The 18,328-nt window shown below is 43.8% G+C and overlaps 1 protein-coding gene across 2 annotated transcripts in view; it reads left to right on the forward strand.

Moving 5' to 3' along the window:
- The window catches only part of STAB2 (stabilin 2), a 172,159-nt gene that overhangs the window by 89,855 nt on the left and 63,976 nt on the right, over window positions 1–18,328 (forward strand). For both annotated transcript variants that reach the window (XM_061417114.1, XM_061417115.1), the window contains 8 exons: window positions 2,799–2,897; window positions 2,985–3,092; window positions 8,523–8,654; window positions 11,421–11,549; window positions 12,798–12,854; window positions 13,902–13,997; window positions 15,460–15,655; window positions 17,145–17,240. In XM_061417114.1, the coding sequence (XP_061273098.1) occupies window positions 2,799–2,897; window positions 2,985–3,092; window positions 8,523–8,654; window positions 11,421–11,549; window positions 12,798–12,854; window positions 13,902–13,997; window positions 15,460–15,655; window positions 17,145–17,240 (913 nt within the window). The remainder of the gene's footprint in view (window positions 1–2,798; window positions 2,898–2,984; window positions 3,093–8,522; window positions 8,655–11,420; window positions 11,550–12,797; window positions 12,855–13,901; window positions 13,998–15,459; window positions 15,656–17,144; window positions 17,241–18,328) is intronic.

Below are 18,328 nucleotides of genomic sequence, written 5' to 3' on the forward strand. Positions count from 1 at the left end.
ACTTAATCAAGAACTGGAAGAAAGGCAACTATGTATGTGTCACTGGTCCTCTCCTGTCTGCGTTATTGTGCCCAAGAAAAAAAAAAGGAAAATGGTAGAAAAGATATTGTGGAATTTTTATTTTCTCTTCAAATGCAATTCAACAGTATTCAAGGCATGACATAGAAAAAAATTAAATGGAAAATGAGTTTTTAGACTATCCTATAATTTTTAGTTACTATGTTAAGAACTTAATTTAAATTTAAAGTTAGAATTTAGAGTATATTGGAAAATTTTGAAAAGCAGAAGATTAGAAAAGACAATTAACTAATTGCCTTTTAACTAAAATTACTCTCATTTGACACTTATATACTCCCTTTTTTTATTTCAAGTTACAGAATATGTTAACAGTTTCTGTTCAGAAAAGAGAGGCTTCTTATAAGACTTCTGCGTGCAATATTTTGCAAAGACCTTGCAAGTCTCTTGTATTAACAAGAGGCATAAAGAAATACATTTTATGAGCAAGTGGTAGGTCACTTACAGAGAACCATGCTGAGTTTATGGCTTCATTTATCAGAAAGCAACATTACCAAGAGTGTTTTTTTCCTCCAATCCTGGCTTTTTAAAGTACACTTTTTGAAAAAAAAATCATGAAATTACCTCTTCTTATCATTTATATTTTTATTTCTGATGAACACAACCCCATCAGTAAAATGGCACCCCAACCCATCTCCTATACTGAGCGTTATTATCATGGGACCAATTCAAAGTCCCACCTCCTCCATGAGAGCCTTCCCTGATCTCTACAACCCACACCACCGAGACTAACATAGTGGCACGCACGTAAGTCCTAGAATCATACAGGATCTGGGTTCAGGCATTCAGCTAACTCTATAACCTTGGCCAAGTTACCCAACCTCTCTGAGCTTCATTTTCCCTCCCTTTGAGGATTGAGCGACACCGTCTCTCTCAATGTGTGCTGCCTAGTGAGGCCACAGTAAATCTCAGTTTTATTCCCTTTTCCTTCCTCTGAAATCCTGTGGGATTTCTGATATGGAACCCATCTGACATAAGTGCACCCCCTGTCTGATGGTCTTTATGGACTAGGTCACGCGCATCATTCTTGTGTGATGGTCTGATGGTCTTTATGGACTAGGTCACGCGCACCATTCTTGTGTGACGGCACGTCCTGAGGGGCGGAGCTGCGTCTTTTCATCTGACATAAGTGCACCCCTGTCTGATGGCTTTTATGGACTAGGTCACGCGCATCATTCTTGTGTGACGGCACGTCCTGACATAAGTGCACCCCTTTTATGGACTAGGTCACGCGCACCATTCTTGTGTGACGGCACGTCCTGACATAAGTGCACCCCTTTTATGGACTAGGTCACGCGCACCATTCTTGTGTGACAGCACGTCCTGAGGGGTGGAGCTGCGTCTTTTCATCTGACATAAGTGCACCCCCTGTCTGATGGCCTGTATGGACTAGGTCACGCGCACCATTCTTGTGTGATGGCACGTCCTGAGGGACGGAGCTGCGTCTTTTCATCTGACATAAGTGCACCCCTGTCTGATGGCCTTTATGGACTAGGTCACGCGCACCATTCTTGTGTGACGGCACGTCCTGAGGGGTGGAGCTGCGTCTTTTCATCTGACGTAAGTGCACCCCTGTCTGATGGTCTTTATGGACTAGGTCACGTGCACCATTCTTGTGTGACGGCACGTCCTGACATAAGTGCACCCCCTGTCTGATGGCCTTTATGGACTAGGTCACACGCATCATTCTCGTGTGACGGCACGTCCTGACATAAGTGCACCCCCTTGTCTGATGGTTCTTTATGGACTAGGTCACTCGCACCATTCTTGTGTGACGGCATGTCCTGAGGGGTGGAGCTGCGTCTTTTCATCTGACATAAGTGCACCCCTGTCTGACGGTCTTTATGGACTAGGTCACGCGCATCATTCTTGTGTGACGGAGCGTCCTGAGGGGCGGAGCTGCGTCTTCTCTCTGTCCTGCATCAGCATTACCACCTCACCTGACATGCAGTAAAATCGGAATGACTGACAGCCCGTTAGGTGCCAGGCATCATGCCAAGTATCATGCATCCCGTTTGGTTTTTACAACAACCCTAAGAAAGTATGTACCATTCTCCTCACTTGCCAAATGGGACACATGAGGCTCCTATGGCTAAGCAACTGGGTTGAAGAAGAAATTTGTGTGAACACAAAGATTCATGGATGTGTGTCAACTGATTCAAGTTTGCTGCTTAGCCTCTGGGTTGCACTGGCTCCTCGAGGAGCGCCTTTTCTATCTATCCATTGGATACTGTGGTCCCTCTTGTCAGGGTCACCACAAACAGCTATGCAGGCTGTTCCCTGCCTAGAGGGGCCCGGTCTAGGGTGGAATGGGGCTGAAATCCAACCCACTTCATGCCCCAAGCTATACACCCCTGTTTAGTCTTGCAAACTATCAGAGAATGCCTTGTTTCAACTTGAAGTGGCCTCAGGATCACATGGGGTTCCCTGGCGGTTCAGTGGTAAAGAATCCACCTGCCAATGCAGGAGATTCGAATTTAATCCCTGGGTCAGGAGGTCCTCTGAAGGAGGAAATGGCAACTCACTTCAGTACTCTTGCCCGGGAAATCCCATGGACAGAGGAACCTGGTGGGCTATAGTCCTTGGTATCACAAGAACAGACACTACTTAACAACTAAACAACAACATTATAATTACATACTGTTGTGACATGAACCAGTATATTGGAGAGCAGGAAGCCCTACCAACACAAGCTAACAGAATTTTGGGACTTTCTTTCCCAGGTTCTGATTCCCCAGAGAGGTCTAACTGGCTCCTTACCAAACCTGCTCACCCGACTGGACCAGATGCCTGACTATTCCAGCTTCCGGGGCTACATCATTGCAAGTACCACATCCTCTGCATGACCCTCTGCTCAGGTTACCTGGGAACAGAAGTCCCTCACATGCTCCTGTCTCTCTCCATCATAGCAATATAACCTGGCGACTGCGATCGAGGCTGCTGATGCTTACACAGTGTTTGCTCCAAACAATGATGCCATCGAGAGTTACATCCGAGAGAAGAAGGTCACAACTCTGGTAGGTATTAGCAGTAATAACCCAGGAAATTATTTTCCTGGGTTATTCAAGCACTTAAAGTTTTCAGTCGATCCACCATGTGCCATGTCACTCTTTCATCAAAACTGCCTTGTGAGTATCCACTTATTTAACAGAAACTCAAGCAGAGACTCTGGAGAAGGAAATGGTAACCCACTCCAGTATTCTCGCCTGGAGAATCCCATGGATAGAGAAGCCTGGTAGGCTACAGTCCACGGGGTCACAAAGAGTCGGACACGACTGAGTGACTTCACTTTCACTTTCACTTTCAAGCAGAGACTCTCATACCCAAACCTCCCCCAGGCCAGAGCTGCTCATGTATTTCATCCATACCCCTGGAAGCACACACTCAGGCTCATAGACACAAAGATGCAATCTCCCCAGGAATCTGGAAGCATCTTCATAGCCACCCCTCCTCCCCTCCCTGGCTTCTCCCTGGTCCCGCACAGTGAACTGTCAGCACAAGGGACCTAGAGGGAATGGACTGTCTCCATCTTCCTCCTAGTCGCCCCATCTCTGTCTGCCCTGATTTCTAACATCTGGAGATAAACAGTCAAAACTTTTTCAAAGGACTTTGTGAAATAATACTGGGTCGGCCAAAAGGTTCATTTGTGTTTTTCTGTGACATCTTATGGAAAAACTCAAACGAACTTTTGGGCCAACCCAATGAAAAGCTCCAATCCCTTCACTCCCTGGCTCAAAACCCTTGGGTGGCTCTCCATTTCCTCAGTGACTAAGTCCAGACTGTCTCCCCAGGTACTTACAGCCTCCACAAACTGGTCACAATTACCTTCTATTCAGTGCTGGTAGCAGACTTTCCATTTAGAAGGATCCCGGGGGTGTCCCACCCCCAGCCCCATAGCAAGGGAACAGGTTTAAAGTCGTAATTGCACAGCAAGTGTGCTGTTTTCACTTCTAACTTAATATAGGGTAAGGGATGCTAAGGAGACAGGGCTGATACTTGAAGTCCTGCTAAGCCGCTGTTGGTCCACTGCTCTCTCCCTACCCATTCTCTGCAGACACCATGTGGTCTAACCAGAGTGATGTCATATAGACCTAAAGATGGAAAACGTGTGTTTGCTCCTGTCTACACACACACACACACACAGGAACCCTCCAGGCTCTTCTGTCCATGGGATTTTCCAGGCAAGAATACTGAAGTGGATTGCCATTTCCTCCTCCAGGGGATTGTCCCCACCCAAGGATTGAACTGGGTCTTCTACACTGCAGGCAGATTCTTTACCAACTGAGCCACCAGGGAAGCCCCCGCCACACACGCACACCACCACCTCATTCAGGAGGGCTGTCCTTCCTCCTTCCTTGCCTCCTGAATCCTCTCCATCCATCAAGCCCAGTCTCACCTTCCTCGGGAAAGCTGGTTCTAGCCCCTTCAGTTCAGTTCAGTTGCTCAGTTATGTCTGACTCTTTGCAACCCTGTGGACTGCAGCATGCCAGGCTTCCCTGTCCATCACCAACTCTTGGAGCTTGCTCAAACTCATGTCCATCGAGTTGGTGATGCCATCCAACCATCTCATCCTCTGTCGTCCCCTTCTCCTCCCACCTTCAATCGTTCCCAGTATCAGAGGCTTTTCAAATGAGTCAATTCTTTGCATCAGGTGGCCAAAGTATTGGAGTTTCAGCTTTAGCATCAGTCCTTCCAATGAATATTCAGGATTGATTTCCTTTAGGATTGACTGGTTGGATCTCCTTGCAGTCCAAGGGACTCTCAAGAGTCTTCTCCAACACCACAGTTCAAAAGCATCAATTCTTCAGTGCTCAGCTTTCCTTATAATTCAACTCTCATATCCATCCGTGCTGCTGCTGCTGCATCACTTCAGTTGTATCCGACTCTGTGCGACCCCATAGACAGCAGCCAACCAGGCTTCCCGTCCCTGGGATTCTCCAGGCAAGAACACTGGAGTGGGTTGCCATTTTTTTCTCCAATGCATGAAAGTGAAAAGTGAAAGTGAAGTCGCTTAGTCGTGTCCAACTCCAGCGACCCCATGAACTGCAGCCTACCAGGCTCCTCCATCCATGGGATTTTCCAGGCAAAAGTACTGGAGTGGGGTGCCATTGCCTTCTCCGATCCATACATGACTACTGTAAAAACCATAGCTTTGACTAGATGGACCTTTGTTGGCAAAGTAATGTCTCTGCTTTTTAATATGTTGTCTAGGTTGGCCACAACTTTTCTTCCAAGGAGCAAGTGTCTTTTAATTTCATGGCTGCAGTCACCATCTGCAGTGATTTTAGAGCCCCCCAAAATAAATTCTGTCACTGTTTCCATTGTTTCCCCACCTATTTGCCATAAAATGATGGGACCAGATGCCAAGATCTTCATTTTTTGAATGTTGAGTTTTAAGCCAGCTTTTCCACTCTCCTCTTTCATTTTCATCAAGAGGCTCTTCAGTTCCTCTTCACTTTCTACCATAAGGGTGGTATTATCTGCATGTCTGAGATTATTGACATTTCTCCCGGCTATGTTGATTCCAGCTTGTGCTTCATTCAGCCTGGTATATAAGTTAACTAAGCAGGGTGACAATATACAGCCTTGATGTACTCCTTTCCCAATTTAGAACCAGTCTGCTGTTCCATGTCCAGTTCTAACTGTTGCTTCTTGACCTGCATACAGATTTCTCAAGAGGCAGGTCAGGTAGTCTGGTATTCCCTTCTCTTGAAGAGTTTTCCATAGTTTGTTGTGATATACACAAAAGCTTTGGCATAATCAATAAAGCAAAAATAGATGTTTTTCTGGAACTCTCTTGCTTTTTTGATGATCCAGTGGATGTTGGCAATTTGATTTCTGGTTCCTCTGCCTTTTCTAAATCCAGCTTGAACATCTGGAAGTTCATGGTTTACATACTGTTGAAGCCTGACTTGGAGAATTCTGAGCATTACTTTTGCTAGCATGTGAGATGAGTGCAATTGTGCGGTAGTTTGAACATTCTTTGGCATTGCCTTTCTTTAGGATTGGAATAAAAACTGACCTTTTCCAGTCCTGTGGCCATTGCTGAGTTTTCCAAATTTGCTGGCATATTGAGTGCAGCACTTCAACAGCATCATCTTTTAGGATTTGAAGTAGCTCAAGTGGAATTCCATCACCTCCACTAGCTTTGTTCTTAGTGATGCTTCCTAAGGCCCACTTGACTTTGCATTCCAGGATGTCTGGCTCTAGTTGAGTGATCACACCATCATGATTATCTGGGTCATGAAGATCTTTTCGGTATAGTTCTTCTGTGTATTCTTGCCACCTCTTCTTAGTATCTTCTGCTTCTGTTAGGTCTATACCATTTGTGTCCTTTATTGAGCCCATCTTTGCATGAAATGTTCCCTTGGTATCTCTAATTATCTTGAAGAGATCTCTAGTCTTTCCCATTCTATTGTTTTCCTCTGTTTCTTTGCATTAATCACTGAGGAAGGCTTTCTTATCCTCTTTGCTATTCTTTGGAGCTCTGCATTCAAATGGGTATATCTTTCCTTTTCTCCTATGCCTTTCACTTCTTTTCTCAGCTATTTGTAAGGCCTTCTTAGACAGCCATTTTGCCTTTTTGCATTTCTTTTTCTTGGGGATGGTCTTGATCACTGCCTCCTGTACAATGTCATGAACCTCTGTCCATAGTTCTTCAGGCACTCTATCAGATCTAATCCCTTGAATCTATTTGTCACTTCCATTGTATAATTTTAAGGGATTTGGTTTAGGTCATACCTGAATGGTCTAGTGGTTTTCCCTACTTTCTTCAATTTAAGTCTGAATTTGGCAATAAAGAGTTCATGATCTAAGCCATAGTCAGTTCCCAGTGTTGTTTTTGCTGACTGTATAGAGCTTCTCCATCTTTGGCTGCAAAGAATATAGTCAATCTGATTTTGGTATTGACTCTCTGGTGATGTCCATGTGTAGAGTCTTCTCTTGTGTTGTTGGAAGAGGGTATTTGCTATGATCAGTTCGTTCTCTTAGCAAAACTCTATTAGCCTTTTCCCTGCTTCATTCTGTACTCCAAGGCCAAATTTGCCTGTTACTCCAGGTATCTCTTGACTTTCTACTTTTGCATTACAGTCCCCTATGATGAAAAGGACATCTTTTTTGAGTGTTAGTTCTAGAAGGTCTTGTAGATCTTCATAGAACCATTCAACTTCAGCTTCTTCAGCATTACTGGTTGGGGCATAGTCTTGAATTACTGTGATATTGAATTGTTTGCCTTTGAAACAAACAGAGATCACTCTGTCATTTTTGAGATTGCACCCAACTACTGTATTTCGGACTCTTTTGTTGACTATGAGGCCCTTAACTGGCCCCTTAGCTGCAGATAATCTCTTCTGCCTCTGAGTTCAGACCATCTGTACACCCCATAGCACTTCTACACCTCATATAAGGAAATGTCTTTGCAGGTGAGTAGGTCTTAGTTCTCCAATTAGATGAAAACTCTGGGCATTAGATTTTTGTAACTGGAATGTTGAGCGAGCAGCACTCCTGGAACAGAAGTGGAAATCATCTTTTCTTTGTCTCCCCACTCCTCCCCCATCCCTTTGAACCTGTGTAGTGGAGAACATTCATTAACTGCCCTGGGATAAAACCTCAGGCAATCTTGCAGAAAGGCTTATCACTTTCAGCCACAAACACAATCTCAATTAAGTAAAAAAAAAAAAAAAAAAAATTTTTAACCAGCCCCTTGTAGTTATCAACATTTTGAATTGGATTTAAAATTAAATCTTCTTTCCTCGCTTGTCCCATGCTGGTACTTTGTCCCAACAGGACATTAGAGGAGGGGGCTTGGTCCTTGCACCAATCAGAGTCTATCAGAGTGTGGGGAGGGGGATAGATTGGGAGTTTGAGATTGACATGTATTCACAAGTCTATTTAAAGTGCCCTTCCATGAAAAAGATATTAGTATAGAAAGGTAAAAATTATTACTAAAAAAAAAAAAAATTAGGGTCCATCAGAAGACAGAAACCATACCAGAAAAAATTTAATATTATGAATTGTTTATTGGGTATAAAGCTATATAAATATAATTGAAAGGTAAAATAGAGATAGCATAGAAGCATCTATAACCCCAAAGGCTGGGAGAAGAAAAGAAAGAGGTCAGGACAACTAAAACTTAGAAACATGGAGGGGCCCAGAGAAGCGGTGACTCAGACCTGTGAGGGGCAGGGCCCATTCGTCTAGTGGCTCTGATGTTGGAGGAGGGTCCCTGGGGGCCCTTGGAGAAGGCATTGCCAGGCTGGTGCTGGCGTCTTGAAGAAGAGGGGAACATGATAAAACCACTCTGGGAGTTACAGGTCTCTGCCATGCAGATTCAGCTGCCACTGCAAGCGTGATGAGATGCAGCTGGGATGATGCCCAGTGAGTAGCCCAGTGAGTGCCCAGGGACTGGTGGACCTGTGGGCTGACTTTCCCTTCTGTGTGCCATCCAGGAGGAAGACATACTCAGGTATCACGTGGTCTTAGAGGAGAAGCTGCTGAAGAATGACCTGCACAATGGCATGCACCGGGAGACCATGCTGGGCTTCTCCTACCTCCTCGGCTTCTTCCTCCATGATGACCAGGTGCGATCCTTCCTCTGAAAACATAATGGGCATCCTAGCTCCGCCATCCGCCATCACTTTTGCATTGGATAATCTTCATGACCACTTCCTCAGCCTTATCCACAGCAGACAGCTGTCTGTGTTCCACCACAAAGTAATGACTAGGCCAGACTGGGAAGCTCCCCCTTGTCCACCCCATCACCAGCCCTCAGACCATCAGTGTGGTCTGACTGGTCTGGGGATTGAATCCCAACAGTCACAGGGCCCTTCAGTTCTGCTTCCTAATAACAGACAGTCCCCAAGCCACCTCCAAGATGGCAGGGAACCTGGCAGCCAAACGTAACCCCCCAAAGTGGCATGGCCCCAGGGTGTAAGGAGCCACCTGACATGTGAAGGAAGGATCCAGCAGCCACATGAATGAACAATATTACCATTGCTTGTTCATACAGACTGCAGACCTAGGGCCAACTGCCCCCACCCCAGTATCCCAGTATTAATCTCACACAACCTCTAAGCACTTAAAGTGTTTAGAATTTGTAAAAAAGAATTGAGACTAAATACATATTTTAAACATTTCAGTATGCAATTCTATGTACCTATGTCAAATAACCAGTGAAACAATCAATCGGAAAATTCAATAAGAAATTCACTATGTGACTCTGGTATAAATTCTCACAAGAAAAGGTAATAAAAACTAATGATTATTTAGGAGAAACTAAGCACTATATTAAAATGATGAAAATTTAATCCCAAATTTTTAAGCAGTAATATTGTTCCCTGTAAAAAAGTGAATTTTTTTTAAAAAGCACAATTTTGGAATCAATATTCTCAGTGTTATCATCACTGAAGCCCAAGTGAATTTTGTGTACAGTTGCTTTTTTTCTTAACATGCTCAGGTTTTGGGTTGTTTTTTTTTAAAGTCTTTCTGGTTTTTCATTACTTAGAGAATAATCGAACGCCAAATATTTCCCTCTGACTCCTATAAATAATCTTACCTATTGTGTAATAATTTTGAGGAGATCCTTTTAAATACATTTCCTTTTTTTTTTCCAGGTAAGGCAATTTTTGTTGATAAGGACCTTATATGTTTGTTTTTATCTTTGTTATCGTTTATTTCTTCATGTAGAAATGAATATTCTGGTTAGTTGAATCAGTTTTGATTCTGTCATGTTTATTTTCCATGTGTTTGAAAAGTCTTTGATCTAGAGCTTTTTTTTTTTTTTTTTTTTTTGTCTTTTACAATAGAGACTTTATCTTAAATAGTTCTATCTTACAATAGAGGTTTTGCTTTTATTGATAACTCATTCACTCTCAGGACAACAGAGATGTGGGAAAATGCTGTCTAAATGAAGAGATTTGTGTTCAGATCAAAATTCTAATGCAGCTTGTAATTCTTCAAGTATATCTCATAATAAAAATGGTTCAGATTTTTTTATGCCAAATCAACAGTATTACAACATCAGAAGTTCTGACATTTTGATATTTTAAATCAGCTCAGCCTCTTGGAATTCTGCAGATTTGTTTTGTGATCACCCTTTGACTCCACAAGTGAGGCCCCTGCTGCTTCTCCAAACCTCCACAGGCCCTGGACCACTTCTGTGCACCTCAGTCATGATTCTGCCCAACATCCCACGGAAATTCACTTGAGTCCAAGTAAATCATCAGGGACTTTAACAGTCGGTGGAAGTTCAAGTTTAAACACTTAAGAGCGTCACTTCACTCTTGATGCATTGGGGAGTTTGGGAGATGGTAATCATTTTTAAATGCTCATTAGATATGAAGTTGACATCTGTTTAGTACAACAAAGAATTCCCTCTTCTCCCAACCTCAGCCCTGCTACAGCTATACACACACACAAGTATGACCCCTCAGGTTTTCAAACAGCCATTTGTTTTCAGTTATATTAATTATACTCAGGAATGAATTAATGGCTTTACTTATTTTGCACTAAACAATCATTAAGATATCCTCCGATTTAAAAAAATCAAAACCAAACAAGTTATAACTCAAAGTTGAATTTAAGTTAGAAATTTAGTTCCCATGTCTTACACACTTACTGACACACTAGGCAAAGACGGTACAAACAAAGACAGTACAAACGTCCTGCAGACACCAGAGAAGCCCCAAGGAAAACATGATACGGTTAATGCAGACCTCTGAGCAGTCGCCACACCCTAGAAAGTGGTTTATCTGGTAGAACACATTTTTGCAAACTCTAAAACACTCAAATACTATTTTTATTCTCGTATAACGGTAATTTAGTCTTACTGAGGGGTGCTTGCAAGGTAACCAGGAAGCAGAGATATGCTAAAAGGGTGCTAAGTTTCATTCTCTATGTCTTGGCTATGGAAGGCATCTACACCTCTGAGGCCACCAATAACTAGCACAGCTGAGCACATCCTTGGAGACGTATTATCAATGGCACTAACATAGTGATCGTGATTCAGAATTTTTTGAACAGTGAAAACTGATCATTTGGATGATGGAGAGAAAACTTAGAGATTATCAGGAACAACCTCTTCTTTTTACAAAGGAGGAGATTGAGGTTCAAAGAGGAAAAGCAACTGGCCCAAGGTCACACAGATAGAAGGCACCAGGTGCAGAACTGTCACTCAGATTCCCCTCTCCTAGGGCAGAGCTGTCTCCTGTACAATGTGCTGTACCTGCCAGGTGAATATTGCAGAATCTCCTAGGCTAGCGTCATGTTGACATCCTCCAATCCCTATCGTACTTATTTCCCTTAAAACCACTGTAGTAAAACTTGATAGTTAACCTTCCTGTTCACAGCTCTATGTAAATGAGGCTCCGATAAACTACACCAATGTAGCCACTGACAAGGGAGTGATCCATGGCTTGGGGAAAGTGCTGGAAATTCAGAAGAATAGATGTGACATTAACGACACTACTATCGTACGAGTAAGTTCTATCCAAGACCAATGATGTAACTAAAGAGTGTTGGCTTATTTTTTATAATTTTGAAAGCCTGGGACTCATCTATCAGAGTATCTCAATTCAGTTCAAAAAACCACTGAAGGAACATCTCTAAGAGCATACTTGGTTGTGGGTCTACAGAAATAAATAAGACATGACCCTTGCCCTCAATGGGCTCACAGTCTAGTGCCTTGTATGCCTTGGAAAGGCTGCCTGAAGGGTTGTGTTGAGCAGGATTTCAAAGCCATGGTCTTCCTCAAGAGGAAAATGTGTCATGCCCAGCATAGGCATAGGGAAGGAGCCCTGTACACCCATGGGCAGGGTTGGGCCCACCATCATCTACCAGGAGAGAAAATATGGAAATGGATCATTTCAGTATAATATAGGACAAGTAATTGAGACTTTTTACTCCATGAGATGGTATAGGTTCTCTCAGTAATAATGATAACTGTTAACATCTGTTGGGCACTTTTTATGTGCTAGGCACTGCTCCAAACATTTTACATGTATTAACCCATGGAATCCTCACAACACCCTACAGAGTAAGCACTATCACTCTGCCCATTTTGCAGATGGGGAAAATGAGCCATAGAGAGATGAAGTGACACCCCCAGGTTCACAGAGCTACCAAGTGGCAAAGAAGGAGTTCAAGTCCAGGCAGTCTGGCCCCAGAGCGAGAGCTGTGAATGACCAAGCTATACCATCCATAGGTGCCAAGTTAAGAACTAGTCACATTGGCCTCCTCCTGTTTTGCAACAGGCTGATACTTTTAAAATGTCTGTCATTCTTCACCTGCGAATCTTTGTCTCATGACAGTGGGTATTATCTCCATGCTGAGCTCTCAGTTGGACAGTGTGCCCCTAGGGCTGGGGGCACTGTGGGTGATGCATTCTTTAATCTCACAGTCTGGCCCAATTCACTCAATAGCGGGTTTTCAATAAATGAGAGTTGGTGTTAAAGGAATTAGGATTTAATTGAGTTAAGACTCGCACATGTTACAAAATTACACGCATCTGAAATGTATAGTGGAGAAAGTGATGCTCCAATGTCCATGACCCGAAGTAGCTGAAGTGTTTGGCTCAAAGGACAGGAAAGAGGTTAGCCAGATGAGCTTCTGATTTGCATTTCTATAGCCTGAAACCTTCAGCCTCAAGTCTGGAAAATATTTGCAGCCTTGTTTTGATTAAAAGTAATAACCATGAAATACTCACTTTGCCTCTGTGTTTTACCAAGGGAAAGTGTGGAAAGTGTCCCCAGCCGCCCATCTGCCCATTTGGAACTAAACCGCTAGTAAGTATTTCTTTGATATCTTCTTTGATAAAACTGTTTCTGGATCACAGGAAGGTCTGAATTAGAAAGTGAGTCTCCAGCACACCTCATTTCACTGCCCTCCTTCCTTCACTGGGTTTTAATTTAATCTCACCTTCTTAATCTTGTATGCATCTTTCTAAAGTCTTGAATCCACTGTTTTGAACCAAAGCAAATTTGAACCAAATTTTGATTAATAAATAAACAGAAACAGAAGCTCATCTCAATCAGCGCCCAATGGAAGAAGGGATTTTTCAGTTTCTACATCTTTCATATCCTAGTAGCTGGTTGAGGACAGGAGCAGGAAATCTTATCAGAGGAAGTGGACTTCACAGAAACACTGTTTCAAGCCTTGAGGAGTTCCACCTTCCTGATTCCCTTTATGGTTGAAGTTATAACTAACTTTCGCAAAGAAACACATGACAGACTTGGGGGGTGATACACATATCTCTGAATGAATGACCTGTCTATGTTTCTTATACCTGTTTCCAGGAAAAAAGTGCTTCAGAGGATCCAACAATTACAAAGAATCAACACACACGCACCTTCCATGGCACAATAGCAATTTATGACAATAACAATGCTGACTCTTCTTATTTGAGTTTGCATTTACTCTTGTATAAGTCTTTGTAAACAGCTTTAATCCTGCCTCAGACCAGGCAACCATCAACCAATAAATAAAAAGAAACTAAGTCTCAGTTCAATGTGGAGGGTTGGGAAGATGCTTTTATCTGAGATACTCTATGATTCTTCCTAACTTTAACTAATCTTCTAAAGAAAAGTTCTCTTTATGGAGTATCACTTTAAGGGATAATTATCTGCATTTTGCCACCTAGTATTCTGGCAGCCAACATTTCAATGTTGCATTTTCTTTTTTATGAAGCAGCTCCAAGAAGCCAACTCCCTTCCTTTCCAGAACATTTCAATTAGAGAGACAGCAATGTATCACCCACCCCCTTGCTTTCAGAGATTGGAAAGCTTTGTCCTAACTGAAAAGCTGATATTAATATAATTGCTGTTATTTCATAGGGCCAAGAGATGAGGAGATGTCTCTATACCATTTATTTCATGGGCAGGCGATCCCCGTTCTTAGGGTGCCAGCCAAAGTGTGTGAAAACCGTCATTGTGAGTATAACAATTTAATAAGCCTTCTAACAATGGCAGTAATATTGAGAAACATGATCATATGCTATACTTTTCAAAGTGCTTTTGCATGGATTCCTTCTGTCATCTTGCCTTCCTTCTCATTATTTTTAAATATTTATTTATTTAGCTACATCAGGTCTTAGTTGCAGCATATGAGACCTTCACTGCATCATGTAGGATCTTTCGTTGTGGCACATGGGCTCTCTAGTTCTGGTGCATGAGCTGAGCTGCCCCATGATATGTGGGATCTTAGTTCCCTGACCAGGGCTTAAACCCACATGCCCTGCATTACAAGGCGGATTCTTAACCAGTGGACCTCCAGGGAAGTCCCCTCATTATCTCCATTACAGTGGTCACTCAAAATAGCCAGAGTAGCACTAAAACTCAGGATAGCCCTACAAGTCAGTACATTGGTGACAGCTGCAATTTTCAGTCTCATGATGAAGAAACAGAGGGACCAGGAGGCTAAGAGGATCTTCCTGTTCTCACAAGAAAGGGAAAGAGACAGGAAATGGGCAACTCCCTAAAGCAAGAACAGGGGCGCCTGGTCATTTAGAAAAGTGGAACCCCAGGGCTAGGGACCTCTCGGCTGTGGCTTTGGAATCTGCAGGAAAATTCTCTATAACATCCTGTCCCGCTCCTTTCACAGAAGACACAGCCTCTGCCAATCCTAGAGGCAAGTGATTCAGCTGTTAAGTTGTGGAGCATGCAGCTGCAGGAGATGTTGTGTTTTAGTGCACTCAAGAATAAAAGCAGGCCCAAGCAAGCAGATAATCCTGCAGGGCTTCCCGGAAATAAGAGTCATTATAGAACATCAGAGGTCTCACCTGCCTCCCAACCTTCAGTACCAGATGAAATAACACAACACACAGGGGCCAGGTTTGGGGATGACCAGGGCCCCTCCCAGGTGGCTCAGTGGTAAAGAATCCGCCTGCAATGCAGGAGACATGGGTTCCATCCCTGGGTCGGGAAGATCCCCTGCAGAAGGAAATGGCAACCCGCTCCAGTATTCTTGCCTGGGAAATCCCATGGACAGAGGAGTCTGGCAGACTACAGTCTATGGAGTCGCAAAGAGTCGGAGACCACTTAGCGACTAAACAACAACAGGGCCCATCTGGCATCACCTACATGACTCTTTCTTCCTGCTGCCCCTCCTCCCTTCTCACTTTTCTTCACCCTCTCTTCCTGCTTGCCTTTTTCCTTCAGGTCCTTCCTAGCTCTTCAGCAGAAGCCTCCATGCCGGTGCTGGCACCCGTGGAAATTGCATGCCCCCTGCCCCGTTCTTGGGGGATGCTGTCCCCGTCCCTTATAACCATTCCACATGTTTAAGGCTACGGGCACGCATGCAGTCCCGCCTGCAAAATGTCCACACTGTGGCTGGACACGTCCAAAGGACAGCGGTATGGCCCTGTCCCCACCCAGCCTGGCCCTTCTGTTTCAGACAAGAGAATGCTGCGCGGGCTACTTTGGCCCCCAGTGCCAGCCTTGCCCAGGGAAACCTGAGAACGTCTGCTTCGGAAATGGGATCTGCTTGGACGGAGCCAATGGCACAGGCGTGTGTGAGTGTGGGCGGGGCTTCAGCGGGACGGCCTGTGAGACCTGCGCTGAGGGCAAGTACGGCATCCACTGCGACCAAGGTGCGTACCCCACCACCCGCAGCGGGCTCCCCAAACCAACCGGAAGTGCAGGAGGAAAGAGTCTAAATACGTGCTCCCTAACCAGCTGGTGTCCAGGGCAGGCTGGAATCCACCCCCCACCACCTCGCCCCCGCCGCCATTATCATGTAAATTACAAGAACTTCCGTGTTGTGTAATTTGCACTGGCAGCAACACCAAACATTTTCTGTACTGACTAACCTGCATCTACCAGCCCACTCCAGTCTGCTCATTGACATTGTGCAACCCACCCATGTTTCTGTATTAGTCTGTGGGCCCTGGTCTCTGTGGTTACACTCAGTTTTGGACATTGTGTGATTGTTTGAAAAGCAGCTCTGTGCACATTATCTCATTTAATCCACACGGAAACCATATATACTGGAGTGTTCATGCCCCCTTTTTACAAATGAAGACTTAAGGCAAAGAGGTTGAATGACTTCCCCCAGCGTCACACCTGGTGAGATTTGAATGCACACCCTGCTGCCCTCCAAAGCCTTGTTCTTGAATCAGGCCCTTTATGTGATGGTCACTCTATTGGCCCACACAGCCAGCCACATGCTTTATGTTGTTTTTACGAAAGTTGTGATCTGTTTTAGCTAAGTCACCTGCAGTCTCTCACCCTGACTTTCTTGTGGCCAGGGGCACACACTTATGAGGGGGCTGACAGGAAAGAAGGGATTTTCTAATCCGTGATGGGAAAACAAAGCATTTTTTCTACCTTCTATTGAGAGTCATGCATGTGACCTGGCTATCACTGTTTTCTCATCAGCCAGCCCAAGCCAGACAAAATCAATATATAATTGAATCATTATAATTGGGCTGTATAATATGTAATTGGCATTACTGTGCTGATTTTTTCTGTGTTATATGGGAGAATTATATACTTGCATTTACGCAGGATTTCCTAACCTAGGATCCACAGATGATCCTCACAGGGCCCAGCAAACCCCCAAGGCTGAATGCTTTTTTCTGAGAAAGGCATCCTTAGCTTTCTTCCAGTTCCTAAAGACACTCACCACACTGCTGCATAACAAAGGAATCTGCATTTCTGTGTAGTCAATGAAGGCAGTGCCTCACCAGGTTTATAGGATCCTAGCAGACTTCTCTCTGAAACCTACTCCTAGGGAATAAACATGGTTCCATCCCAAGGGATCCCACATAACCTTGGCTCCTCTGATACCCTGAGCCAAGGACGCTCTCACACTGCTTGGGTCACTGCCCTGCAGTGCTACACAGTCCCCAAAGGGTGGTCTTTGTTGAAGCACAACCTGTTTCACCATTTAGCACACTCCTATGCCCCCTGCCCTTCCTGGGAATCCAATCCCTTCCCGCACCCACCCATTAGTGACACTAATTATCTGGAAGTGGACTGGAGAATTTAAATGCAGAAGTGAACCTTTGTAGTAAATCAAAAGTGAGTTATTGAACACAGGTCAAAAACCTGACAATGCATGGCTGTGTTTCCACTTAGTGTGTACTTGTGTCCATGGGAGATGCAATCAAGGACCCTTGGGTGATGGTGCCTGCGACTGTGACGTGGGCTGGCGAGGAGTGAAATGTGACAGTGGTAAGAGCCAACCTTCTGGTACTTGTGATCTGTTCTCTATTTTTTCCTCCTAAAACGGAAATGGCATCTTCATTTCTTTCTTTGGCAATAATTCCTACTGGCAGCAAAAATAGTTTGTAAAATAAAAGCATTAAAAAGAAAATAAAAATTATTCATACTCCCAAGGCAGGGAGAAAACTATCATTAGTATTTCATATTGGCCTTCCAGCCTTTTTCTAGGTATAGACATGTGTATGGGGCCATGCTCTGCACACAGTTTTGTGAGTCTCTCACTTCACATAATATATATGATCAATATCTTTTCATGTGAATAAATACATAGAGAAATATCATTTTTTCTTAATTTCTATATAATATCTGATCATCAGACTGTGTTAGTGGCTCAGTCGTGTCTGACTCTTTGCAACACCATGGACTGTACCCCACCAGGTTCCTCTGTCCATGGAATCTTCCAGGCAGGAATACTGGAGTGGGTAGCCATTCTGTTTACCATGTTCTTAAAATTAGTTTTCTGCTATCATAAACAATGCTGCAAAGACTATTTCATTCATATATATATATATATATATATTCATGCATATGTGTGTATATATTCATATATATTTGCATTTATCTTATTAATCCATTTGGTTAGATTCCTTGAGATGGAATTTCTGAGTTAGCAGTTGGTACTTCGGGGGAAAAGTTTGCTACTTATTGCCAAGAGATTATATCAATTTATTTCCCACTCTCAGTAGGGTCTGAGCCAGTCCATTTTCCTGAACCCTCCCCCTTCCTACTGCACTGATGATTCCTTATGTATCCCTGTGAGAGTGATGAGGAGAGAAAATTTCACACAGAAAGAAGCTTATGGAAAAGCCCAAAGATGTGGGGGAGTTCTGCACATCTACAGAACCACAGGATTGCAGGATGAGAGGAATATAGGGGCAAAGAGGAACGTGGAATGAGAACAGGCTAGAGATGTGGGCAGGAGTCAGGTCATGGAAGCCTAAGGGTGATGGACCTTCTGCTGAAGCTTCCTGTTGGGAAGCCTTTTAAGGGTTTTGAGCAAGTCAGCAGTATGGTGTGATTTGTGTTTTAGAAAGGTC

The sequence above is a fragment of the Bos javanicus genome, chromosome 5, assembly GCF_032452875.1.
Source record: "Bos javanicus breed banteng chromosome 5, ARS-OSU_banteng_1.0, whole genome shotgun sequence".
Classification (NCBI taxonomy): domain Eukaryota; kingdom Metazoa; phylum Chordata; class Mammalia; order Artiodactyla; family Bovidae; genus Bos; species Bos javanicus.